Source organism: Sturnus vulgaris, unplaced genomic scaffold, assembly GCF_052056855.1.
Source record: "Sturnus vulgaris isolate bStuVul1 unplaced genomic scaffold, bStuVul1.hap1 Scaffold_194, whole genome shotgun sequence".
Classification (NCBI taxonomy): Eukaryota; Metazoa; Chordata; class Aves; order Passeriformes; family Sturnidae; genus Sturnus; species Sturnus vulgaris.
Window position 1 is genome coordinate 695,529 of NW_028276164.1, and position 27,384 is coordinate 722,912.

Consider the following 27,384-nt stretch of genomic DNA (forward strand, 5'->3'; position numbering starts at 1 on the left):
TTTAGAGGAAACAAGAGTTTTATCTCCATAGTTTAAAAAAAAGAGAAATGTTAGTTCATGACTTTTCTCCATTCTTTATTTCGAAGCTGACTATTCCTTTTGCTTGATTTCGGTGTTTTTATATTGCTTCTGTGCGTATCACTATTTTGGTGGATTTTTGGTTTTGTTTTTTGGGTTTTTTTTTGTTGTTTTGTTTGTTTGTTTGTTTGGGGGGGGTTTTTTGTTTGTTTGTTGTGTTTTTTTCTACCATCCAACACCAATCCTCCCATGGGGGATGGAGCTGGAGCAGAGCACGAAGCTCTTCCCACACATGGGCACTCACAGGGCTTCCCTTAGTGGAGCCTCCGTTGGTGTTGGGTCAAGTGAGAGCTCTGTGAGAAGCTCTTCCCACACTTGGGACACTCGTAGGGCCTCTCCCCGGTGTGGATGCGCTGGTGTTTTCTCAGGTTGGAGCTCCATCCAAAGCTCTTCCCACATTCCAAGCAGCTGTAGGGCCGTTCTCCTGTGTGGATCACCTGGTGCCGCATCAGGTAGTTGCTGTCCCTAAAACTCTTCCCACATTCCCCACACTCATAGGGCTTTTCCCCAATGTGGATCCTCCGGTGGCGGATCAGCCTGGATCTCTGGCTGAAACCCTTCCCACATTCCAAGCACTTGTGGGGCTTCTCCCCTCCAGGAGGCTTCTCCACCAGCTCTGAGCTCTGCCTGGATCTCCGGCCGCCTTCCCGGCTCAGGGAGGGTCTTTCCTCCTCGCAGCTCCCTGGGCTGGGTTTGCAGCCCCTCCTTGTGAGAGATCTCCGGGGCTTTTCTGCCTCTTCCATTCCCGCACACCTGGGGAATGAAAATTCCCGGTTTAGGGGGAAATAACAAGAAAAGAGCTCCATAAACTGGGTGTTCTTCCTCGCCCAAGTTCATGTCTGGAAGTCATTGAGCATCTTGTGTCTCTAATAACCTCCCAAACACCAAGATTCCTACCCAGAATCCTCCAAAGTTTAAGACACAGATCAAAACCTCCCCAAATATCAAGATTCAGCCAAAATCCACTCCAAAATTGTGCTGATTTGAAAGCAAAACCTGTGAGAGAATCAGTCAGAAATACAATTCTATAGGAAAAAAGAGAAGAGAAATAAAATACATGCAATAGTAGAAAAGAAAACAACTGACAGAATCAGAATACAACCTGACACCCCGCTAGTTAGGGTGGTGGTAGCAGTCCCAATGAAGTGGTCTTGTTGTAGTAGTGATGCTGTAGAAAGGTCTGGTAGCTCTTGTCCTCTGGAAACCAGTGGGTAAGGGCTGCCTTGGTGTTCCAAATGTCAGATTTTATCTAGGTAGGAAAGGCTTGGCTCCTCCCCCTGGCTGGAGCATCTCCCAATGGGATGATGGAATTTTATCAGTCATGCAGTGGCACTCAATGGCCCATTAACAGAAGATATCTTCCTGGAGGAAGGATGGGTTGTGGAAAAGATAAAGAACACTGCCCCACCTGGTTTTAACAGATGGCCCATTAGCAGAGGATATCTCTCACAGAGATAAGGATCACTGCTCAACCTGGTTTTTCCCCCACTCTTTGTTCTTTTGTTTCTTCCTGGGACCTCTGACTGGTTACTTCATGTTTGCTGCTGATTTCTTCTTCCTTTTGAGGATGAAAATGGTAAAAGTGTCTTTGACCTGCCTTGCTGGATATTGTGAAGAGGAACAGTCATCTACTGCAAGTGGAAGTGTCACAGGTGGAGCAGAGTTCTGTGAGTGCTGTATCAAACCAGACCTCATCAGACCTGCCAGAACAACTGGTCCATGCTGCCCTTCACTGCTCTGCCTGTTCCCCACTGTTTCATGCCAGAGTAATTTAACTGCTGTTAATTGGGTGTGTGTTTCACTCGAGCCAGTCCAGCAGAACCAGCAGAAAGCAGCCCCAGAATGAATGGGGCTCTGCAGAGGAGCCCCAGACTATTCATCAGCCTGCCCGCAGAACTGGCTCCAACTCTGAACCCTTGTGACCACACTCTGAAGAAGACACACTTCTGATATTTCTGAGGCACTTATGACCGAGGCACTGCACGTGCTTGTTCAGGTAGGAGTCCCTAAGTTCTTTCATACTTCAGGAAAAATCCTGCAGCAGTGCATACCCAGCATCTGCTATCAGCACATCCTGGCTGCACGTGCAGGAGAAGCAGCAGCAGCATTGTGCACGTGGGTTTGTTAAGCTGAAATCCCCTACACTTTGAATAGTGCTCATCACAAACATATTTAATGGCTCACCGATGCCATACATTTCTCCTAAAAGCCTCCCTTGTAACTAAACTTTGCTAGAAATTAATACCGAGGATGAAGGAGCAACTTCGGTCTCAGTCCGGAGGTGGAGGGGTTCTAAACACTGACTTTCCGAGAGCAGCATCTCTCCTGAAGCGCTCGGGGCCACCCGAGCCGCCGCCGGGAGCGCGGTGCAGAAGCCGGCCCGGACTCAGCCGCAGCGCCGGGCACCGCGCATCGCTGCTCTGCAGGGCGGCCCGCACGTCCTCCAGCAGCTGCCGCAGGCTGCCCTTCTCCTGCTGCAGCTCGGCCATGCGCTCCTCGGCCCGCTCCAGCGCCACCATCTCCTCGCAGCGCTCTCGGGAGCAGGGCCCCGGCGGCCGCCGCTCGGGCTCGGCGGGGGCTGCGCGGGCGGATGTGGCTCTCGATGTGCTCGCCCTCCCGGCCCAGCGGCAGCCGCGGCCCCGCGCGGGTGCTGAAGTGGCCGCAGAGCCCCGCGTGGAGCTGGCGGAAGGTGAGCTCGGCCCAGAGCCCGTCCCACAGCCCCGCGCTCTCCTCGGGCTCCGCCGCCTCCTCCGGCGCCAGCGTCCGGCACAGCGTGCGGGACTCCTCGCCGGGGATGCGGCCCGGCCCGGCGCAGTCCCGCTGCTGGAAGATCTCCTGCAGGGACTGCTCCGGGCCGCTGGCCAGCACGACCATCTCGTTCTCCACGCCGCGCTCCAGCCCGGGGCGGTGGGCGAGGGCGCTGAGCAGCCACTGCGTGCGCCGGGCCGGCCGCCCGGAGGGGTCCCAGCCCTCAGGCGGCTCCATCGCGCCCGCCCGGCCCGCGGCGCTGCCCGAGCATCCTGAGCGCCGCCCGCCCGAGCGCTCGGCCCCGGCCCCGGCACGGAGCGCCCGGCTCGCCCCGCACGGAGCCGCGTCCGCCTTTGTCCGGCAGGAGCAGGGACTCGGGCAAAGCGGGCAGGTGCCGCCCTGCTCCCTTGGTGTGCCAAGCCGGAGCCCCAAGTGTGGTTCTTATTTCTTAGCTAATTTCTCCCTGGTTTCTCTCTAACACAAGCAAGACAATTGCATTGCCCAATTCAGTTTGACAAGTAAGGCTTGTGAACGTGTGAGTGCTTCCACTAAATTAAAAATTCGATGTGCTTGAATGCTGACCTTCTGTTCTCTCAGGCTTCCTCACCTCTGTAGATGAGGTGACTTCCTGGTGTTGGTGCGTGGATGTTAAGAGGTCTGTGTTAGAGATGAGTAAGTGTTCAACTCGTTCAAACGAGCTGCCCAAAGCAGTGATTTTGGTCTCTCTTTGCCTGGGGAGCAGGATGGGCGTTGTTGAATGCAGGCAGCAGCACGAGCAGAGCTCCTCCAGCAGCAGGGACACGCCAGGAGCCAGAGGGGACCGTGGCACCAGAGGGGACCGTGGCACCAGAGGGGACCGTGGCACCAGCCGTGTCCGAGGCCTGAACAGGCTGCCAAAGTTAGGTGGTGCTGACAGGCTGAGTTAACAGCCCAGGCAAGGCGTGGTGAGGAGCCAGGGCTGGGGACCACCAGAGGAATCCTGTCAGGAGCAAATGGTTCTAATATTCTCTCAAGGATAAAAAAGGAGCAAACCAGTCCAGCAGATATGTGAGGAAAAAGAATTCAAGTTCGTTTAAAACGCTGCTTAATACAGGGTTGGGTTTCTTTTGGGTGAACTGATGCTAATAAATATTTGCTCTCATATGGTGGGGTTTCTCTGCAAATAGGCCTTGATGGGAAATTTCTGACCACCTTTAGTTTTGCTCTTTCTTCGGTTGAGCACCTGAGTAGCTTTGTTGAGGAATGGAGAATTGTTTGTAGCTCATTATTTTCTCAGGAGGAGCCTTAAATTTCAGCACAGGAGGAAGGAAAAGAAAAGGTTTGAAAGCCTTCCTCTGCTGAAGTGACACACTTTGAGAGGAGTCTGTGAGGAGAAGTCCCCTCAGGCACTGCCAGGGCTGTTTGCCTCCTCTGCAGGCTCAGTATTCTGGGAGTTCCAGAAGCCTCAGCTGCCTCTGTATTTTCCCCTGAATATTTCTTGTCGTGCAGTACACAGGGAGAATATTTTGTGCTAGATTCTCCTCTGGGCTGAGAGGAATGTTGAATTTGTCTTTACAAATGAGTTGTGGATCTGCCTGTAGATAAGGCTAGCACTGAGATATAAAAGAAACAATGGGATGGATTCCACTGATTGATGAATGGAAAGAGATGTTTGCCTTTCCAAACAAACTGTAAGGCTGCTGATAAATGAAATTGGATATCAAAAGATGAAAGAAGCAACGGGGGGGAAAACTATGAATTCTATAAAAATTGAAAATGAAAAGGGTAGGTTGTACATTAGAGGGGAATTTCAGGTATCAGGTGTTCCGGGAAGTCTGTGCCTCTCAAGTACCTCAGCCAATGGGGAAAGAGAGAGGGAAATGCGGCCGGGAAAATAGGATAAAAAGGAGGCTGCGTCCTCCAAAAATTTGAGAGATGCCAGAGGAATGTCCCATGGCCTCTCCCTTTATTCGAATAAAGCAAAAAGGACTCCTCTGTCTCCTCTTTGGACATAAACCTCTGGTGTTTGTGGATTAATTTTCCTGACAATTTGGGGGCTCGTCCGGGATCTTTCCACCGTCCGGGGCAGCGAGCGGAGCTGAAGGCGCCTCACCCAGTTTGGGTGATCAGCTCCCCTTGGTGCCGGCCGGTACCGGGTGATCCATTGGGTTCCCGAGACTGTCCAGGAGACAGACGAGTGGCGGACCAGGGGGGTCCGTGAAGAGTCCGCAGGGAAGGACCACTGAAAATCTGACCGGTGAGTAAAATGGGATCTTCGGGGAGCAACCCTGGGAGGGCACCCATGGAGGGTAGCACAGGTAAAACGGGGCACCCAGAGAGGGTTGGAAGGGTGAAGCCGGGAAGGACCCCCAGCAAAAGGGATGACGATCCCATAGTACCCCCGGAGAGTCCCTTGGGGTGAATGCTGAGGTCTTGGGAGAGATTGTATATTCACCCAGAAGTAACTATGGAAATGATGGTAAAATATTTTTATTTTGTGTGGCCAGAGTATAAGTTCGCAAGGGGACTTATATGGCTACTTATGGAACAGATAAAATTCATTTGTGTCGAATTTTGTGGAGGTATTGAGAGAAATTTATATGTTAAGAAAAAAAAAAAAAAAGGAGAAGAGGAAAGTGGTGAGGATTGGGATGTTTTTCAGCACCTTCCCCAGTCTTGTCCTCCAGTGTTGCCAGCTGACCCAGAGCCAGCTGCAGGCCGTCTGTATCCTCAACTTCCAGAGCAAAGGGATCAGGGAAATGTTATTCCTACAGCCCCACCTGAGAAGGATAATGGTGTAGGGGGATGGGAGCAGCATGTTGTATCACCCCCCAGAACTAGAAGAGGAACTCAGTTTAGGGCATCAGAAGCCCCCCAAGAGACAGGGGTACACCAGATGCCACTCTGTCAAGTTCCTTTGGGGGGTCAAGGGGGAGGATTTGGGTTTGTAATTGTACCATTTATTACCCAGGATATAAGAGGGTTTAAATAAAAAAAAATATATATTTGGATGATCCCATAGGGGTGGGGGAAAAGATAGAGAAATATTTGGGAAATGCGGATTATACCCGAAAGGATTGGGATTTTCTTTTGGGAATTTTGTTTGGGTCATCAGAGAAACGAATGATTTTGCAGAAAGCTCTGCAGCTGTGGGAGGATGAACATCCAAAAGCAGCAGGGGGGGCTGGACCCAATGCACCTACAGTGGGTGATGCCATCCCCCAGGCAGACCCCCAGTGGGACCCAAATAACCAGGCCAGTCTGGCTCACCGTGATTGCCGTGCTCATTTGATCAGGGCAATCAAGTCAGCGGCTCCCAGAACTAACAACATAGCTAAGGCTCTGTCGGTAGAACAGGAGAAACAGGAAAGCCCTCATTGGTTGGAGAGGATTAGGGATGCCTTGAGGAAGCACGAGGGGATGGATCCTGAAGGGCCAGCCTTCAACACATTGCTTAAGGTACAATTTGTTACTAAGGCCTGGCCTGATATAAGGAAAGGAGTACAGAAAGATGAAGAGTGGCAAAATAAGCCTCTAGAGGAATTGGTTAAAAAACCACAGCAGATATATGTAAGAAGGGATGAGGAAAAGGCAGAAACTAAAGCAAGGATGATGGCAGGGTTTTTGCACCCCGGAGGAATAAACCACAGGGTCCAAGGGGTCCCCAGGGACAGAGGGGACGGGGTCGGCCACAAGGAAGGGGCAGAGGGATTCCCTCCTCGGCAGGGGACAGCCGACCCAAACAGCGGCTGGGGAATAACCAGTGTGCTCTCTGCAGGGCAGAAGGGCATTGGAAAAACGAGTGTCCGCAGAAACAACTGGACCCTCAGGAGGAGGAAGTCCAGAGGATAATGGAAATGGATTGTTAGGGGTGTCAGGGGCTCCTATTATACCAAGGACCCACCACTCAGGAGCCCTTGATAACTTTTAAGGTGGGTCCGGATCGAGAGGAGGTGTGTTTTCTGGTAGACACAGGGACCTCTCTGTCCACTTTAAGTTTTATAGCTAAGGGGGGAAATTGTCAAAAAGATCCTTGGTTATTCAAGGAGTAAGTGGGAAGGATGAGCGAGTGCATTTTATTCAACCGCTGTTAATGAATGTGGGGGACAGATTTGAACTGCATGAATTCTTGTTTGTTCCTAATTGTGATTGTAATTTACTGGGAAGAGATTTGATGGCTAGAATGGGAATGTAAATTAGCATTGTAAAAAAGTGACACGGAGTCCGAAACTGTGGTATCTTTGTGTAAAATGTCTGAGAAGGCTTATGCTGAAATAAATCAGGAAGTATGGGCAGCCCCAGGGACAAATTGGTTAATGCCCCAGTCTTAGCTCTTCCAGACGCAGAAAAAAAAAATTTCAACTATATGTGGATGTCAAACAGGGTCATGCTAAAGGAATTTTGGTGCAAGAGCATGGGGGAACACGGAGGCCTGGTGCCTGTTTTTCTAAGTTGTTAGAGCCGGTGGCCAGAGGCTGGCCCCATTGTCTGCAGAACTGTGCAGCCACAGCTCTGATGGTGGCTGAGGCCCGAAAGCTGACAAGGGGAGGGGATCTCATTGTTAAAGTCCCACATCAGATTAAAGCTTTGTTAACTGAGAGAGCCTCTAAGTGGATGACGAGTGCTCGATTATTACAGTATGAATCTTGTTTAATGGAACAGGAGGATTTAGAATTTAAAGGTGGAGAAATTTTTAATCCAGCCTCTTATTTAAATGGCCCTAGAGAAAAGGGGGGCCAGAAAGAAATCCATGATTGTATCCAGGTTATAGACCTCCAGACACGGGCTAGGGAAGATCTACGGGATATTCCCTGGCCCGAGGGAGAGAATGTGTTCATTGATGGGTCCTCCAAGGTGGTAGAAGGGAAACAATTTACAGGATACTCTGTCGTGAATGGGAAGCAATTAAAGGAAGGAGGGAGGTTACCACACACCTGGTCAGCTCAGACAGCAGAGCTGTACGGGCTTGTGAGAGCCTGTGAATTATACCAGGACAAGACAGTAAATATCTTTACTGATTCTAAATATGCATATGGGGTAATACATGCATTTGGAAAACTATGGGAAGAAACAGGTTTATTAAGCTGCAGAGGAAAGACATTAGCTCACGAGAACTTAATCTCTCGCCTATTGGAGGCAGTGAATTTACCAAAAAAGGTGGCGATAATCCACATTAAGGGGCATCAGGCAGGATGGTCGAAAGAGGCAATAGGAAATCGACTGGCTGATGAAGAAGCTCTCAAAGCTGCATTGTTGCCAGAAGTCTCTAAGATCCTGCCTTTGCTCCCAGTAACTGCACCGCTGCCAGAGAAACTCTCTTTTCCACCAGAGGAACTTGAAATAATTAAAAAAGGTGGGGCAGAGAAAAGAGAAAATAATTGGTTTACAAGGGATGGTAAGCAGTGGATACCAAAAGCTCGAGCCTTACAATTGTTAAAACAACTTCATGAAGGGAGTCATTGGGGCTCCCGAGGACTGGCAGAAGCCTTCCTCAAAATGAACGCTGCTGTTGGTCTCTTTAGCCTGGCAAAGCGAGCTATTGAATGTTGTTTGACTTGTGCTAAAACCAACAACAAAGTTACAAAGAAACTGGCCAGGGGAGGGAGGCGTTGGGCAGTACGTCCCTTCCAGAGATGCCAGGTGGATTTTACTGAAATGCCTCGAGTGGCAAGATTTAAATATCTTCTGGTAATAGTATGTCAATTAACCGGGTGGCCAGAAGCATTTCCAACTGTGTCAGCAACTACAGGATCAGTTGTTAAAATATTTTTGGAACAAAAAATTCCAAGATAAGGGATGGTGGAAGCAATAGATTCAGATAGGGGAACTCATTTTACAGGAAAAATTCTTCAAGGAGTTATGACTGCTTTAGGAGTACGGTGGAACCTCCATACCCCCTGGCACCCACAAAGTTCGGGCCAGGTTGAGAGGATGAATGGAGAAATAAAGAAACATCTCCTGAAGGTGGTAATAAAAACTAAGATGCCGTAGGTACGGCTCCTGCCCCTGGCTTTAACAAGAATAAGAGCCAGACCCAGGGGAGATATTCAATTATCTCCCTTTGAATTGATGTTTGGAATTCCTTACCCTTGTAATTCTCAGCCTAGTGGGGGGATAGAGATAAGTGATGTGTATTTGAAACAATATGTGGCTCGGATACTGTCTCCTGTGAAATCTCTTCGACAGGAAGCTCAGCTGGCACAGACCCTGCCTTTGGACTTTGCTGTTCACAACATCCAACCGGGACACTGGGTCCTGGTTAAGGAGTGGGAAGAAGCACCACTGGTGGCCAAGTGGCGTGGACCTTTCCAGGTGTTGCTGAGCACAGACACAGCCGTCAAGACAGCTGAACACGGCTGGACCCATCACACTCGGGCCAAGGTCTCTGCAGCCCCAGAGATTTGGACATCTCAGCTGGAGGAGAAGGACGGGAAGCCGCGACTGACACTCGGCAGGAGGGGACTGGAGCAGCAGCCAGGGCGTCGACATCGGGGGAAGCCTCGTGTGCCCACCCACAGAGTGCCTGCTGAAATAGTCTGTGTGGGCATCCCTCCTCTCAGATCTCCAGGCAGTGGAGGCCAACCCTTGCTGTCATTGTTTTCTTTATGTTGAGCTGTTTCTGTGCCTTCACTCGCCACAGGTGGTGTGGAAGACAACGTGAAAGTAAAAATTAAGTTAGGAAATTAGATTACACAATCAGAATGTTTCTCTTAATAATGTTCCCTTTATATTATCAGTTAGGTTGGGGCCAAGAATGGGAAAATATTTTTTTGACCTTAGGAGAAGAAGTAGCAAAAACCTTTAACCTTAGCAATTGTTGGGTCTCTGGAGGTCCAGGAGAATCTGAAAACTGGCCATGGGTGGCCAGCCCAGTAAAACCTCAATAGTAGATTAGCACCCTGAGTAAAGTCTGTAATGGAACAGGATTTTGGGATGAAGAAGGAAGTCCATGGTGGCTTCATTCTTCTGAAAAAGACACTTATTGCCTAAATAGGCAAATAGATGACAATGGAAAAGTGGTGAAACAAATTGCAAAATGAATTTTAAAAATTAGCTCATGTACCAGTCCAAAGATGAAAAAGATGGGAATGGGACATGTTTTCTTGGCTACCTGGTGGACTATAAGTTAAACAACTGCTTTTTTTCCTCTTATGTGCTGTAGCAACTCTAATCTTGTTGCCAGGCATGATCCCTTGCTTAGTACAACTTATTCAACATGTGATCAAAAGGATGCAGGTAAGAGCCACGCCCACTAATTCAGACATGGTTCCAAAAGGACAGAAACTGATGTCACTCCAAATAATTACAAAACCAAAAAAAGACTCAGGAACAAGAAATTAAATCAATGAGAGCTAAAGTTTGTAAAGACAATTATTAAAAAATAAAAGAGGAGGGGTTGAGAGGAATGTTGAATTAGTCTTTACAAAAGAGCTGTGGATCTGCCTGTAGATAAGGCTAGCACTGAGAGATAAAAGAAACAATGGGATGGATTCCACTGACTGATGAATGGAAAAAGATATTTGCCTTTACAAACAAACTGTAGGGCTGCTGATAAATCAAATTGGATATCGAAAGATGAAAGAAGCAACGGGGGGGAAAACTATGAATTCTGTAAGAATTAAAAATGAAAAGGGAGGGTTCTACATTAGAGGGGAATTTCAGGTATCAGGCGTTCCGGGAAGTCTGTGCCTCTCAAGTACCTCAGCCAATGGGGAAAGAGAGAGGGAAATGCGGCCGGGAAAATAGGATAAAAAGGAGGCTGCGTCCTCCAAAAATTGTAGAGATCCCAGGGGAATGTCCCATGGCCTCTCCCTTTATTCGAATAAAGCAAAAAGGACTCCTCTCTCTCCTTTTTGGACATAAACCTCTGGTGTTTGTGGATTAATTTTCCTGACATAGGTGACCCGGGAGAGGGACCTTGCCCCCAATATCTTGGGCCGTCCTGGCAGGGTTTTTTTGAGAGGGGGAGGGATATTTGGAGCTCACCCGAAGTATCTTTGGGTCTTCCTGTTTGTGTATTTTGGGAGGCGGCAGGCGGAGCGATGTTTGCATCTTGCAGGGCTCCAAAGCTGTCCCGAAATCCCCTTTTGGGGGATCCTGCGGGGTCCCTGGGTGGTTTTTTGGGGATGTCTGGGTGGCGGCTGCAGACAGAGCCCCGGCGGTGGGTGGGGGATGGAGGTCCCCGGAGCCCCGTGGCGATCGCCCGGGACTGGCAGGGCGAGGGGAGCAGCCTTGAGGGAGGGAAAGCGAAAAGGGGAGAGCCCCGGGAGTGCCGGAGCCTGAAATGGGGGCCTGGAGAGGGGGGACCCCGAGAGCCGGGAGTGAGGGGAGCCTGGAGAAGGGGCAGCCCGGAGAAGGGATGAGCCTGGAGACGGGGAACCCCAGGGACACCAACGTGGGGACCCCAAAGCCTCCCAGGGCTCTGGCCACGCCAGGGGCTACAAGGCCACGAGGCTGGGGCTGCTCCGGGCCGCTTCCAGGCTGTCCCTCTGCTCTTGGGTGCCGGGGGTGGCCCTTTGTGACACGGGCGTGTGTCAGGGCCCTCGGTGATGCGGGACATTGTGGTGCTGTCATGAATTAGATTGAAATCCATTGAAATCCATTTATCCACTCATAATGAATGAGTATTTAAGATCGTTTGAAAATCGGTGACAAGGGCATGAGCAAAAGTCAGATTTAATATTAAGCAACAAAGTACAATAAGTTTGTTGTCAAGATTCACTCTACTGCCTACAGGACAGGTGAGGCACAACAAGGCAAGAACAACACCAAATAAAATCCATGCAATCAGTACAGAAATTAAATGGGAACTCTCTAGGGGAGTGTGGGTGGGTGTGTGGTGTATTTAGGTGCATGCAGGGATTAAAAGGAACACGGCCTAAAAACAACTCTAAACAACTCTTTAACTTCTACCTTAATTTGTAACTTAATTTATACCTTAGGTCTAGGAATTCAACAGAGAAACAACACTGAACTTATACCTAACTTAACTGATAACTTAACATTAACAATTCCACAGAGCAATAACACTTAACAGCATTTAACCTAACTTACAGCTGTAACTTCAAGTTCCACTTAGCAACTTAATACAAAAAACAACACTTATGACTTACATTTAAGAACTTAGCAAAACACTTAGCATTTAACAGCATTTAAGTAAGTTCATAACTATAACTGAACCTTGCTTACAGGCCTAACTTAGATATTCACGGTAGTTCCACAACTAGGAAAGCAAGATTTCTCCCACATTTGCTATAGCATATGTGCAGGGGCACACACACAGACAGGAACAGTCAGTGCAAGCAATTCCCCCCAGAGCTCAGTGAAATCCTCCCTTCTGATGTTTTTGCCTCTCCCACTGGCCGAAGGATGGGGCCTTGAGCAGTGAGGGTATGGGCCCAGGACACGTCGTGTTTCAGCGATCCTCCAGGCACAGCAAAGCCGAGGGTTTGCTGGCTCTGAGAGGCCCCTCAGAGGGAGACTGCTGGTCACAGCCCACGGTGGCCCAGGAGAGCTCAAAGGTCTCCTTTTGGATTTCTGCTGACAGGGTCACAAGAGAGTGGGCTCCAGTCATAACCATGTTTCATCCTTGCCTCAGTTTGGGTGGGCACTTTCTCTAGGAGTGGGGGAATGCATCACCACACTGGGATCTCAGGGGTGCCCATGGCCTGGGTGATGCTGGCCCAATGCCAGGCACCCACCAAAGCCACTCTGACCCTGCCCCTCCAGCTGCAAGGGAAGAGAAAGTTTAACCAGGAGCTCCAGGATCAGATTAAGACAGGACAAGCAAACACAGCAAACAGCAAAACGGCGTCACAGACACAGCGTGGGCACAGCGAGAAAATTTATTCCAAATCAAATCATAGCAACAGAAGGAAAAGAGAGAGAAATCTCTCCAACCCCTTCCCCCCACCCAGCACGGATCACCCAGGCTCTGAACAACGGGCGTCACTGGGGACCATCCAACACCGATCCTCCCATGGGGGATGGAGCTGGAGCAGAGCACGAAGCTCTTCCCACACTCGGGGCACTCACAGGGCTTCCCTTAGTGCTGCCTCCGTTGGTGTTTGGTCAAGTTACAGCTCTGTGAGAAGCTCTTCCCACACTCAGGACACTCGTAGGGCCTCTCCCCAGTGTGGATGCGCCGGTGCCTGATGAGGGTGGAGTTGTGCTTGAATCCCTTCCCGCAGTCGGGGCAGCGGAAGGGCCTCTCCTCTGTGTGAATCCTCTCATGTTTGAGGCAATCGGAGCTGGTGTGAAACCTCTTCCCACACTTGGGACACTCGTAGGGCCTCTCCCCAGTGTGGATGCGCTGATGTCTTCTCAGGCTGGCGCTCCACTGAAAGCTCTTTCCACATTCCAAGCAGGTGTAGGGCCGTTCCCCTGTGTGGACCACCTGGTGCTGGATCAGGCTGGAGCTGTAGTTGAAACCCTTCCCACATTCCCCACACTTGTAGGGCTTTTCCCCAGTGTGGATCCTCCGGTGCTGGGTCAGCTGGGACCTGTAGTTGAAACCCTTCCCACATTCCAAGCACTTGTGGGGCTTTTCCCCTCCAGGAGGCTTCTCCACCAGCTCTGAGCTCTGCCTGGATCTCCGGCCGCCTTCCCGGCTCAGGGAGGGTCTTTCCTCCTCGCAGCTCCCTGGGCTGGGTTTGCAGCCCCTCCTCGAGAGGGATCTCTGGGGCTTTTCCTCCTCCTCCATCCCCGCACACCTGAGGAATGAAAATTCCTGGTTTAGGGGGAAATAACAAGAAGAGAGCTCCATAAACTGGGTGTTCCTGCTTGCCCAAGTTCATCTTTGGAAGTCACTGAGCATCTTGTGTCTGTAATAACCTCCCAAACACCAAGATTCCCGCCCAAAATTGTCCAAACTTTAACACACGGATCAAAAACTCCCCAAATATCAAGCTTCAGCTAAAATCCCCTCCAGAATTGTGCTGGGTTGAAAGCAAAACCAGTGAGAGACTCCAAGTCAGAAACAAAATTTCATAGGAAAAAAGAGAAGAGAAATAAAATACATGCAATAGTACAAAAGAAACAACTGACAGAATCAGAATACAACCTGACACCCCGCTAGTTAGGGTGGTGGTAGCAGTCCCGATGAAGTGGTCTTGTTGTAGTGATGCTGTAGAAAGGTCTGGTAGCTCTTGTCCTCTGGAAACCAGTGGGTAAGGGCTGCCTTGGTGTTCCAAATCTCAGATTTTATCTAGGTAGGAAAGGCTTGGCTCCTCCCCCTGGCTGGAGCATCTCCCAATGGGATGATGGAATTTTATCAGTCATGCAGTGGGACTCAATGGCCCATTAACAGAAGATATCTCCCTGGAGGAAGGATGGGTTGTGGAAAAGATAAAGAACACTGCCCCACCTGGTTTTAACAGATGGCCCATTAGCAGAGGATATCTCCCACAGAGATAAGGATCACTGCTCAACCTGTTTTTTTCCACAACTTTTTGTTCTTTTGTTTCTTCCCAGGACCTCTGACTGGTTACTTCATGTTTGCTGCTGATTTCTTCTTTCTTTTGAAGATGAAAATGATAAAAGTGTCTTTGACCTACCTTACTGGATATTATGAAGAGGAACAGTCATCTACTGCAAGTGGAAGTGTCACAGGTGGAGCAGAGTTCTGTGAGTGCTGTATCAAACCAGACCTCGTCAGACCTGACAGAACAACTGGTCCATGCTGCCCTTCACTGCTCTGCCTGTTCCCCACTGTTCCATGCCAGAGTAATTTAACTGCTGTTAATTGGGTGTGTGTTTCACTCGAGCCAGTCCAGCAGAACCAGCAGAAAACAGCCCCAGAATGAATGGGGCTCTGCAGAGGAGCCCCAGACTATTCATCAGCCTGCCCGCAGAACTGGCTCCAACTCTGAACCCTTGTGACCACACTCTGAAGAAGACACACTTCTGATATTTCTGAGACTCTTATGACTGAGGCACTGCACGTGCTTGTGCAGGGAAGAATCCCAAAGTTCTTTCTTACTTCAGGAAAAATCCTGCAGCAGTGCATACCCAGCATCTGCTATCAGCACATCCTGGCTGCACGTGCAGGAGAAGCAGCAGCAGCATTGTACACTTGGGTTTGTTAAGCTGAACTCCCCTACACTTTGAACAGTGCTCATCACAAATATATTTAATGGCACAGCGATGCCATACATTTCTCCTAAAAGCCTCCCTTGTAATTAACTTTGCTAGAAAGTTAACGCCGAGGATGAACGAGCAACTTCGGTCCCAGTCCGGAGGTGGAGGGGTTCTAAACACTGACTTTCCGAGAGCAGCATCTCTCCTGAAGTGCTCGGGGCCACCCGAGCCGCCGCCGGGAGCGCGGTGCAGAAGCCGGCCCGGACTCAGCCGCAGCGCCGGGCACCGCGCATCGCTGCTCTGCAGGGCGGCCCGCACGTCCTCCAGCAGCTGCCGCAGGCTGCCCTTCTCCTGCTGCAGCTCGGCCGTGCGCTCCTCGGCCCGCTCCAGCGCCACCATCTCCTCGCAGCGCTCTCGGGAGCGGGGCCCCGGCGGCCGCCGCTCGGGCTCGGCGGGGGCTGCGCGGGCGGATGTGGCTCTCGATGTGCTCGCCCTCCCGGCCCAGCGGCAGCCGCGGCCCCGCGCGGGTGCTGAAGTGGCCGCGGAGCCGCGCGTGGAGCTGGCGGAAGGTGAGCTCGGCCCAGAGCCCGTCCCACAGCCCCGCGCACTCCTCGGGCTCCGCCGCCTCGTCCGGCCCCAGCGCCCGGCACAGCGTGCGGGACTCCTCGCCGGGGATGCGGCCCGGCCCGGCGCAGTCCCGCTGCTGGAAGATCTCCTGCAGGGACTGCTCCGGGCCGCTGGCCAGCACGACCATCTCGTTCTCCACGCCGCGCTCCAGCCCGTAGCGGTGGGCGAGGGCGCTGAGCAGCCACTGCGTGCGCCGGGCCGGCCGCCCGGAGGGGTCCCAGCCCTCAGGCGGCTCCATCGCGCCCGCCCGGCCCGCGCCGCTGCCCGAGCATCCTGAGCGCCGCCCGCCCGAGCGCTCGGCCCCGGCCCCGGCACGGAGCGCCCGGCTCGCCCCGCACGGAGCCGCGTCCGCCTTTGTCCGGCAGGAGCAGGGACTCGGGCAAAGCGGGCAGGTGCCGCCCTGCTCCCTTTGTCTGCCAAGCCCGAGCCCCAAGTGTGGTTCTTATTTCTTAGCTAATTTCTCCCTGGTTTCTCTCTAACACAAGCAAGACAATAGCATGGCACAATCCAGATTGACAAGTAAGGCTTGTGAATGAGGGAGTGCTTCCACTAATTAATAAACTCGATGTGCTTGAATGTCGACCTTGTGTTCGCTCAGGCTCCTGACCTCTGTAGATGAGGTGACTTCCTGGTGTTGGTGTGTGGATGTTAAGAGGTCTGTGTTAGAGATGAGTAAGTGTTCAACTCGTTCAAACGAGCTGCCCAAAGCAGTGATTTTGGTCTCTCTTTTTGGCTGGGGAGCAGGACCGATGTTATTGAACGCAGGCAGCAGCACGAGCAGGGCTCCTCCAGCAGCAGGGACACGCCAGGAGCCAGAGACGACCGGGGCACCAGAGGGGACCGTGGCACCAGAGGGGACAGTGGCACCAGCCGTGCCCGAGGCCTGAACAGGCTGCCAAAGTCAGGCGGTGCTGACAGGCTGCGTTAACAGCCCAGGCAAGGCGTGGTGAGGAGCCAGGCCTGGGGGCCACCCAAGGAGTCCTGTCAAGAGCAAATCGTTCTAATATTCTCTCTAGTACAAAAAAGGAGCAAACCAGTCCAGCTGATATGTGAGGAAAAAGAATTCTAGTTCGTTTAAAACGCTGCTTAATACAGGCTTGGGTTTCTTTTGAGTGAACTGATGCTAATAAATATTTGCTCCCATATGATGGGGTTTCTCTGCAAATAGGCCTTGATGGGAAATTTCTGACCACCTTTGGTTCTGCTCTTTCTTAAGTTGAGCACCTGAGAAGCTTTGTTGAGGAATGGAGAATTGTTTGTAGCTCAGTATTTTCTCAGGAGAAGCCTTAAATTTTAGCACAGGAGGAAGGAAAGGCAAAGGTTTGAAAGCCTTCCCCTGCTGAAGTGACACACTTTGAGAGGAGTCTGAGAGGAGAAGTCCCCTCAGGCACTGCCAGGGCTGTTTGCCTCCTCTGCAGGCTCAGTATTCTGGGGGTTCCACAAGCCTCAGTTGCTACTGTATTTTCCTCTGAATATTTCTTGTCGTGCAGTACACAGGGAGAATATTTTGTGCTAGATTGTCCTCTGGGCTTTGAGGTGAATCTCAGTAATTGTAGTGATTTTCCTGTCCAGATGTACTTTTTATAGATTGTAAGGAAAAGGGAAGAGGTACTATAGAAAATCAATTGCTCAAAATATGAGTGGCCATCGACACTAAAAATAAAGTCTGAAGTGAAGAATTATTTTGTTTTCTCCTCGATAGTTGGTGTAAGTCATGCAGTGTTAGAAAAGTTCTTTGAAGAGTTTCAGCCAGCACCCAGCTGTATGCAAGTCAAAATAGCAAAGGATGAGACAGGGCACGGGAAGCATTTTTAGCCCTTCCTGTTGAAGGCACAACAGTATGAAAACTGCCTCTGGATGTTATCCATAGGTACCATGTGTTATTTGCAGAGAAGAGCAGATGTCCCAAGCTGTTGGTGGTCCAAGTCCTGCCGTGGCTGGCCCAGTTTCTGTCCTAGCAGGACCAGGGTGGCTGGCTGGGCAGGGGAGGAGGTGGGGGGATCTCGGGGGGCTTCTGCTTCACGGCCAGGCTGGGGGACCGTGGGGGAGGCAGGGAGGGCTGGTGCTCTGCTTTCCTGGGCGACTGCTGCTGCTGAGGCCGTGTGTGAGAGCTGTCAAACCGGACGGTCCTTGGGCTCCCTGGGGGCGAGGGAGAGTCGCGCCTTCTTGGCCGGGATGGTGGAGCTGCATCAGGGCGAGTGTGGAGAGAGGAGTGGCTGAGGCCCCAGCTCACACAGGGACCCTCCTGCACAGCATGGCCCAGAGCTGGCAAGGCTCCCCAGCATGGCTGGAGCTGCTGGCACACCTTGGCCCAGCTGGACAGCTGCCCCTCAAGGCCCTGGCGAGCAGGGGATGTGTCTTAGGTCACAGATGTGACCAAAAGTACAAATTCTATCACCATCTGTGGGGCAGTGATCCTTATCTCTGTGGGAGATATCCTCTGCTAATGGGCCATCTGTTAAAACCAGGTGGGGCAGTGTTCTTTATCTTTTCCACAACCCATCCTTCCTCCAGGAAGATATCTTCTGTTAATGGGCCATTGAGTGCCACTGCATGGCTGATAAAATTCCATCATCCCATTGGGAGATGCTCCAGCCAAGGGGAGAAGCCAAGCCTTTCCTACCTAGATTAAAACTGAGATTTGGAACATCAGAGCAGCCTTTTTCCACTGGATTCCAGAGGAAAACCAGACCCTTCTATATCATCACTGAACCTTCAGAAGAAAACTGCACCCTTCTACAGGACCACTGCTTCAACTGAACAACATCATCCAGGAGGACTGCAGCCACCATTTAATGGGACTGCTACCAACACCCTGACTGATAGGGAGTCAGGTTGTATTCTGACTAGGTCAGTGTTTTGGGTTTGTTCTTTGTAATCCTGTATTTCTATTTTAATTTTTCCTAGTAAAGAACTGTCATTCCCATATCTTCGCCTGAGAGCCCCTTAATTTCAAATTTATAATAATTTGGAGGGAGGGGATTTACATTTTCCATTTTAAAAGAGGCTCCTGCCTTTCTTAGCAGACCCCTGTCTTTCAAACCAAGACATCAGGTGTGGTTACTGCGCTAGAGAGAGAGGAAAAGGAGACAGCAAAGACAGCAACACACATGGGTCTCTTTAGGGTAAAAAAGACTAACTTTATTGAATGCAAAACCCATATTTTAAGCATATTATGGAGACTTAAGACAGGATAGTAGCTCGTTGGATAACTGGGAAAAACATCCATGAGACCATACCTTAGAATGTGTCTCACAGAAAAACACCAGGTGTTAATCTTTCTTGTGAATACCATTCTGTTTTGACCGGATTTCATTCTGTTTTGACTAAATTATCATCCTGGGAGATTTTCTCCCCAGCTGAAGCTAGAACCAACTTATCAGCCTGGGAATGAAGCTGAAAAGCTCCAGCCTGAAAGTAATTTTTCAGGCTGTAATTTTCCTAGCTTTCTAACAGTGTCCACAAACAGATATGTATAGTCCTTGCATGATTCCCCACAAAACAGCACACTAACCACATCGTACCAAGCACTCTCTTATCTCTTACATTCCTTCTTCAGAATCCCACTTACTCTTGCCAAGGCTTGCAGCCTACTATGGCTAACACATCTATGTCACTTGTTACAAGCTGAGCTCTGCTTCCAGTCTTGCTCTTTAGCTGCATTCCCACAGTTCTTGGCTTTAAAACGCAGGAAAATGGGAAATTGATCCGTTAGCAAGAGCTGTGCATGGGTGGAAGCACTGGGATGAGCTCTGCTGGCAGATCTCGGTTTCCCAGGATGAGGGAAGGGGCCGGATCCAGCTCTGTGGATCGCTCAGGCAGTGATTCCTGCTGGGATGAGAGAAAGTCACGGTGTCACCCTGTCCCTGTCCCCATCCTGCAGAATGGACCTGGCTGGAGCCCATGGAGAGCGGGAGCTGCTCCGGAATCCCACCTGATCCCGCTCCAATCCTGCTCCATCCATCCACCCACCCACCCACCCATCCCACCTAATACCTCTCCATCTATCTCACCCAATCCCTCTCCATCCATCCCAACTGATCCCTCTCTGGAATCTCTCCCTGATCCTGCCCCATCCATTTCAACTGATCCTACCCCATCCATCATCCACCTATCCATCCATCCAGCCATCCACTATCCATCCATCCATCCATCCAGCCATCCACTATCCATCCGTCATCCATCCATCCATCCTAAATGATCCTGCTCCAGAATCCACCCCCGATCCCACTCCACAATTCCATCTGATCCTGCTCTGGACCCCTGCTCTGATTCAGAAGCCCTCCCTGATCCCAATTTGTCCATCCTGCCCGATCCCCCTCTGATAGCCCACCCTGATCCCGCTCTGTACCTGCGGTCAAGCCGTTGTTCCCAGGTCATTTTCTGCAGAAAGAGAAGATCCATGAGATTTCAGCACGGATCATACACTGGGATTAACCCCAGGATCCATTCTGAGATCTGCACAGAGGGGATCCAGAGCTGGATCCACCACTGGTACTTACTGGCTGTCGTGTTGTATTCATTCCTGTCCCTCTTCCCTGTGGAAAAACATGGTCGGTGGCACAGGATTCCCAGAACAGTGCCAGGTGGATCCGTGCCCCATCCCGACCCCCATCCTGTGTTACCAGATTGGCGCTTCCAGACAATTAATCCAATGAGGACAATGAGGATGATGATGGCAGTGATGATGGACACAGTGACCACCACGGTCACCAGATTCCTGCCAGCTGTCGGCTCTGGGAAAAACGGGATGGTGAGGAGGGGGAGGGGAATCTCCATTTGGGAATTCCAAATTCCCAATTCCCACATTCCACATTCCCAGCCTCACCCCAAGCGTAGATCCCCATCCCCGACATTCCGGGATGCTCCACCCGGCACCGGTACTGCTCCCGCTCCTCCGGCCGCGCCTCGATCCTGGCCCAGGTGTGGAAGGTGTCGTCACTGTTGGGAACGATCCCGCCCCACTCCGTCTCCTGATCCCAGATTTCATCCCCCTTCATCCAGTTGACTGCGATGGAGCTGGGGTAGAATCCGTACGCGTGGCAGGACAAGATCAGCGTCCCCTGTTCCTCTTTTCCAGACACATGGACATCAGGGGGCTCTGGAATGGGATAACGGTGAGAGACATCCATGGAATTCCATGGCAATGGGATGGGGGTGAGATCTAACCATGGAATTCCATGGGAATGGGATGGGGGTGAGATCTGTCCATGGAATTCCCAGTAGAATTGGATGGGGGTGAGATTTGCCCATAGAATTCCTACAGGAATGTTCCCAAGTTCCTCATTCCTAAATTCCACATTCCCAAAGGAATTCTGCTCCCACCTTTGTGGCCCAGCTCCTTCTGTCCATATCTGACGTATTTCTGGAGCCGTTCTGGGCAGATGTGCCCTAGGTAATTCGTCCAGCTCTCAGCATCGTTCCCTTCACGTTCCCAGCGACTCCTGGTGATCTCAGCAGCGCTGTCAGCAGCCACGAATCTCCTGGATCCCAGGTCAAAGGAGGTGAAATCCTGCCCATTGTAGCCATCCCGGTAGGATCCACGGACACTCCCGTCAGACAGGAGATCACAGCCATAAAGCCGCTGTACAGTGTGGAGACCTGGGAGGATTGTACCCACAGAGACCCATGGAATTGTGCCCAGCCCCACAGAGTCCCATTCCAGCCCTAAGGAGCCCCAGAATCTGATGGAGACCCACAGAGCCTGATTCCAGCCCCATGGATCCACATCCCAACCCATCACAAGATATCCCATACGATCCTAATGGATCCCCACCCTGTGAATCCACATGAAAGCCCCATAAATCCCACCCCAGCCCCATGGATCCCCAGCCCCACGGATCCCCTCACTCACCCCCACTCTGATTGTACCAGTCTTGCAGTATATGCAGGTTCCCAACAGTGACCTGCTGCCTCCTCTCGCAGGTCTGGGTCCTCCTATCCCAAAATCCCTGTTCAGCTCCATCCTTTATCCACTGTGTCAGCGGCTCTGCCCGGCCCCGCTTGCTGTCATAGCGCACGAAGGGGATCCCATCCAGGTACCCAATCATCATGAACTGAGGGATCCCAGGGCTGGGCTCCAACACTGCCACATGCAGGTAACGCAGAGAGTGGAGAACTGGGGGGACACAGAGATTTGGGGGGGTTGAGGGGGTCATGGATCAATGAAAGAGGAACTGGGAGAGGTGGGATGGGGGTTGCATGGGGTCCCAGTGTCCAAGAATGGGGGCTCAGCATCAAGGAAAGGGGGATACAAGGACTGGGAGATGTGGGATTGGGGTTTCAGGGGATCCCTGTGTCCAGGAATGGGGGTCCAGGGGACTCCAGTGCCAAAGAAAGTGGAGTCACAAGGTAGGGAGACCCGGGATGACTGGAATGGGGGGCTCGGGGGTCCTTGATACAGAGGGAAAGGGGGGCTGGGGGCTGAGAAAAGCAGGAATGGGGGTCTAAGGGGTCTCAGAGTCAAGGAAAAGGGGGGTCTGGGGCTGGGAGAGGCGGGATGGATGGGAAGGGGGATACAGGGGAGGATTGATACTGGATAAGGGAGTGCAGGGGGTCCCAGTGCCCGGGACTGGAAATTGAAGGGGGTCCCAGAGCCCAGAATCCCCCCTGGCACCCTCCATGACCCTCCAGGGACCTTCCTGGACCCCCTGGGACACCCCCGCAGGACGAGTAGGGGGTGGAGAACTCGGGGGACACAGAGTTTAGGGGAGGGCAAGAAGCAGAAGGGGGAGAGCCGGGAAGGGTCCAAGGTCAAGGCGGAGACTGGGAGAGGTGGGATGGGGGATCCACGTGATCTCTGTGCCCAGGAAAGGGGTCCAGGGGTCTGGGAAAGGGGGGTCTGGGAGCTGGGAAAAGCAGGAATGGGGGCCCAGGGAGTCCCTGGGTCACGGGAAAGGGAAGTCTGGAGCTGGGAGAGGTGAGCAGATCCCAGAGGTGCAGCCTGGGAGACGGGAAAGAGACCGAAAGAGTGCGGTGGGGGAGGGGACGGGGGGAAAAGAGGAATTCCAGGGAATTCATCTGGATCCCATTGGATCCCCGCTGCGACCCCCCTGAGACCCTTGGGACCCCGTTTCAGGAAGCGGCGGGAGTGGAAAACGGGGAGGACACGGAAAGTTGGGAGGTCCGGAGGGTCCAAATGGCGAGACTGGGTCTGGCAAAAGCGGGATGCACGAAAAGGGGGTGCAGGGGCGTCCCAGACCCGGAAATGGAGATTCAGGGGTGTCCGAGTGCCCAGGAATGGGGGTTCAGGAGAGTTCCTGGTCTGCGATTCGGGGTTCAAAGGGATCCTGATCCCCAGGAATGGGGGTTATGGGGGGTCCCGGTGCCAGATAAGGGGGTACAGGGGGGTCCCGGTGCCCGGAAATTGGTGCTCAGGGGGGTCCGGTGCCCAAAAATGGAGGTACAGGGGGGTCCTGGTGCCGAGGAAGGGGATGGGGGGGTCACAGGTCCCGAAAAGGGCTATGGGGTGTTTCCCATACCCGGGAATGAAGGTTTAGGGGGTTCCCAGTGCCCGGAAACGGAAGTTCAGGGGGTTTCCTGGTCCGCGATTCAGGGTTCAAAGGGATCCTGATCCCCAGGAATGGGGGTTCAGGGGGCTGCCGGTGCCCGATAAGGGGGTGCAGGGGGTTCCCGGTGCCCGGAAACTGGCGATCAAGGAGGTCCCCGTGCTCAAGAATGGGGTTCAGGGGGGTCCTGGTGACAGATGAGGGGGTACAGGGGGATCTTCGTGGTGGGGAAGGGGGTGGGGGTGGGGGGGGCGTCACAGTTCCCAAAATGGTGATCCCGGGGGGGTTCCCCTGCTCGGGAATTAAGGTTTAGGGGGTTCCCGGTGCCTGGAAATGAATGTTCAGGGGGGCCCCGGTTTCGGGAGGTCCCACTCACCGCTCGTCGCGCCCCCCGGGCCCACCAGGAGTCCCAGAAGCCCCAGGAGCAGCGCCAGACCCAGCGCTGGAACCATCGCCCCGTTCCGCCGCTGGCCCGCCCGGACCCGACTCAGTCTAGCCCCGCTCCCAACTCTGACCCCGCCCCCAGAGCAGCCTCCGGCCCCGCCATTGGCGCGGTTATTTCCTATCCGCCAATGGCAACAGTATCTCTCTGTGACGTCATCAGTCGCCGGGTAGATCCCGGTCTCGCAGGTTGAGACGCGGAAGCGAAAGAGACCGAGTGAGCGCGGTGCGGGGACGAGGGAATTCCAGAGAATTCCTCTGAATCCCTCTAGATCCCCGCTGCGACCTCCTTGGAGCCCTCGGAGAACCACTTGGGACCCCTGGGATCCCCATTAAGAAAGCGCCGGGAGAGGACAATTGGAGGGACACGGAAATTTGAGAGATCCAGGGGTACAAAGGTGAAGGAAAAGGGCGGGTCTGGGGTCTGGGAAGGGCGGGATGCCCGAGAAGGGGGTGCAGGGGGTCCCAGTACACGTGACGGGGGTTCAGGAGGGGGTCCCAGCACCGAATAAGGGGGTGCAGGGGGTGTCCTCATGCTCAGTAATGGGGGTTCAGGGGATCCCAGGGTCAAGGAAATGGGGTGCAGGGGGTTTCCCTTCCCGGTTCTGGGGTTCAAGGGGTCCCGATGCCTGAAAATGGAGGTTCAGGGGTGTCCCGGTGCCCAGAAATGGAGGTTCAAGGGGGTGTCCGTGCACGGGAATGGGGCTTCAGGGTATTCCAGGTTTCAGACAAGGGGGTGCAGGGGTTTTCAGGATTGGGGAAGGGGGTACAGGGGGATGTCGGTGGCCCGAAATGAACATTCAGGAGAATCTCTGTGCCCAGGAAGGGGGGCTTGCCCAGAAATGGAAGTGCAGGGGATTCCCCGTGCCCAAAAATGGGGGTTCAGGGGGTTCCCCTTCTGGGGAATGCGTGTTAAGGGGGAGTTTCCTTCCTGGAAGTCAGGGCTCAAAGGGGTTCTGGTGCCTGAAAATGGGGGTTCAGGGGGTGCTGGTTGTGGCGAATAGAAAAGGTATAAAACTCTCAGAAAGCTGTGTGAAAGCAAATCTCAGGATGGAGAAATGCAAGAATGCTGAAGATGCAAGGACAAGAAACGATGTAGAGACAGGCCTCAGGAAAATATTTTAAGCAAGACAATAGAAATATGTAAGCTTAATAATGAAGCTTAATCCATTGTTTTAAGCTGTGGTAACTGAGACTGATAGCACTGTAAATTAATTAGCATATGCAGTTTGATAACCAAGATGCCTTGGCAAGAACAAACAGAGCTTTGAAGATTACAAGAAGATGGGATCAAGTCTGGCTGACAGAAAAGAAGATTTAACTAAGTAAAAATGTGAAGTTTGAAATGTAAATGAAATATAAAGTTTAATGTAAGGAGAAATGTAAAGTTTCTCTTTGTGATGTTTAACCAATGAATGTAGAAAAAATTACTTACCTTCCTGAAAATGGTATATAAGCATATGTAGCTCGCAGTAAAATTCGAATTCTGATTACAAATCAGTAGTCCCCATCTCTCTATCCTTGATAAGCCCACACTCCAATGCCAGCTTTAGCCTGAACTCCCAAACTGAGCCCCAATTCCTGCCCTAAGGCCAACACCGTTGTTCTTGGACCTAAGCCCAATGGCAGCCCCAGTCACACTCCCTAGCCCAAGCCTGGCTCTGAACTCCAGGCTGCTGTGATAAATATATTACAGTGTTGGTTTAGTAATTGTTAGAGTGAATACTATGTGTTATATAAGGTTGACTTTTGAAAAAGAAGTTTTGCTAAAGATTAGGTATCTTTTAATGAGAATGTTGTGTTGTGATACCAGTGTTGATGAAGAGTGGTTGTAATGTTAACATTTAACCAATGAAGGAATCAAAACCTGTTGAATGTATTGAAAAGTAACAAATGATGAGGACTGGGAAAACTGTACATGCTTGAAAAAGGTGGGATGGGGGAGGAACTACTTTAAAATGTTTGAATATGTATAACCTTTTGTACACACCTATTAGGCTGATGCAATACCCAGGTGGGCAGGGGGTAGTTTCTGTCCCCACTGATTCAGGGGGACTGGTGCTAGCTCTGTCCCCCTCTGATTTATGGGGACCGGCGCAGTCCCCATTGTTATAGATGAGTAATGTGATGGTTGGCTCTCACAATTAAAGGATGAACAGTGTGTGTATGTTAAGATAAGTTTTGTGGATGTATAATGATGTTATTGTAATATATCCTCCCATAGTCCTCTTTCCCCTCCCCCTTGCATTGTTGTCACGACATGGCTCAGGCAGTCGGGGCATTTGGGGAGGGCCGGCTTGTTCCTACACCTGACCTCCAGTGCAGATGTAAGAAAGGAGTCTCCAGCAATGGACGGCAGAGAAGGAGTTCAGCGACAAGACTTTGGGAGGGCCCAGGGCCATAAAAGGCAGAACATCCATTCTGTAGGGGAGCACGTGGGGGTTTAGTCCTGTGCTCCTAGCGCTGATTTTTCACCTTTCTCAGTCTGTTGTTGTATTTTTATGCTAAGATTTAATAAACTCATAAAGTTTAAAAAAGTTAGCGTCATTTGTCCCACCCTGCACTGCCGAGGTAGGAGGTGCAGCTGGAAGGAGGGAGGGAGGGGTGAGGGAAAGCTGGTTTGAAGGGTTTTCATTTACTTCTCATTGTCCTCCTTTGAGTTTCTGGAGTTTTCTGCCAGATATCTCTCCCCTCCACTCATCCACAGCGGTTTGGAGCAGTTTTCCCATTTTGTGAGGGAAATCAAAGCCGTGCAATGACGCTCCTAATTAGGGGGTAGGAGAAGTGAAGCTCCAGGGCTTCCCGCAGAGCCGGAGGCAGCGAACACGCGGGGCTGGGAAAGGCGTGCCGGGAGCTGCGGAGAACTTTGTTTGTGTTCTCAGGCCAATGGCGGCTCGGGCCCGGGCCCGTTCCAGGGCTCTTCCTCATCTCCGCCTTTGCCCTCCCACAGCCCGGGGAGCCCTGAGAGCGCGGGCCGAGGCTGGGCCGTGTGCAGAGCCCGGCCCTCGCTGCCATTGGCTGATTGTGCCAATGTCACTCCTGGTTGTCGCGCGCTGATTGGGCAGAGCAGCAAAGGCGCCATTGTGGCAGCGTCTGTGCGGGCCCGGCAGCGGCGGCAGCGGCCGGAGCCCGGGGAGGCGGCGGCGGAGCTCGGAGGCGGCCCCAGCGCAGGTGGGAGCCGCGCTCGGTTGTGCGGGGGCTCGGGGCTCGCTGCGGGCCGAGGGGGCGGCAGGGGGCTCTGGCAGGTTGGTTGTGCCGGTGCCGGCCCGTGTTGGCGCTGGGCTGAGGGCGCTGCGGGAGCGGCTGCCCGCGGTCTCCTTCCCGCTGGGGCCTCGGCAGGAGCCGGTGCCGGAGCAGCGCTGGCTCGTCCCGGTTGCTGTGGGTGGCACAGAGGTGTCTGCCCTGTGCCCGGGGCTGTGCGGGAAAATTCCCGTGGCCAGAGGTTTGTGTGCCCGCAGGAGACAGGGAAGTCCTGTAAAAGTGACTTTATTGATGAACAAAGAGAGACGCCATGTGGCATTTGCCATGCGGTCTCTAAAGCGCCGCCTCCTTTTTATCCTCATTTTCCCGGCTGCATCTCCCTCTCCCTTTCCCCTCTGGCTGAGGAACTTGGAAGGTTCAGACTTCCCGATCCACCTACTGCATGTCCCCCTTAATATGCACTCCTACTACGATATTAATCTTACTGCTTTCAATCCTTCCTTTTCTCATTTTCTCAAGAATAGCGCTTACAAACTTTTAATTTCCATTGACTCAATCTCTTTTCCCGCATCCTGTTTGGCGCAAGGTGTCGTGCATGGTAAAAAGCTGAGAGTTGCTGCAGCACGTCAGAGGAGGAGCAGCATTTCTTTAAGCCACTGTCTGCCAGGGAACCACGAAAACGTGTCCCATTCCCATCCTTTCCCTGTTTGGACTGGTACATGAG

At 52.2% G+C, this 27,384-nt stretch overlaps 1 protein-coding gene across 4 annotated transcripts; it reads right to left on the minus strand.

Annotated features, from left to right (window-relative positions):
- Positions 1 to 18,629: 18,629 nt before the first annotated feature.
- On the minus strand, positions 18,630 to 23,524 carry LOC148218170 (class I histocompatibility antigen, F10 alpha chain-like). 4 transcript variants are annotated; one of them, XM_088157974.1, is made up of 8 exons: positions 23,395 to 23,524; positions 21,365 to 21,628; positions 20,836 to 21,111; positions 20,339 to 20,611; positions 20,136 to 20,246; positions 20,013 to 20,048; positions 19,862 to 19,893; positions 18,630 to 19,338 (listed from the first exon to the last, which is right to left on the minus strand). In XM_088157974.1, exons 1-7 carry the CDS (start codon positions 23,468 to 23,470, stop codon positions 19,868 to 19,870), a joined length of 1,062 nt encoding a protein of 353 aa, XP_088014100.1. In that variant the 5' UTR covers positions 23,471 to 23,524; the 3' UTR covers positions 18,630 to 19,338; positions 19,862 to 19,867. The 4 variants fall into 4 exon arrangements, with proteins under 4 accessions (XP_088014100.1, XP_088014099.1, XP_088014097.1 ...); XM_088157973.1 differs by having other exon boundaries at positions 18,630 to 19,341; XM_088157971.1 differs by having other exon boundaries at positions 20,013 to 20,246.
- Between the last annotated feature and the right edge of the window lie 3,860 nt (positions 23,525 to 27,384).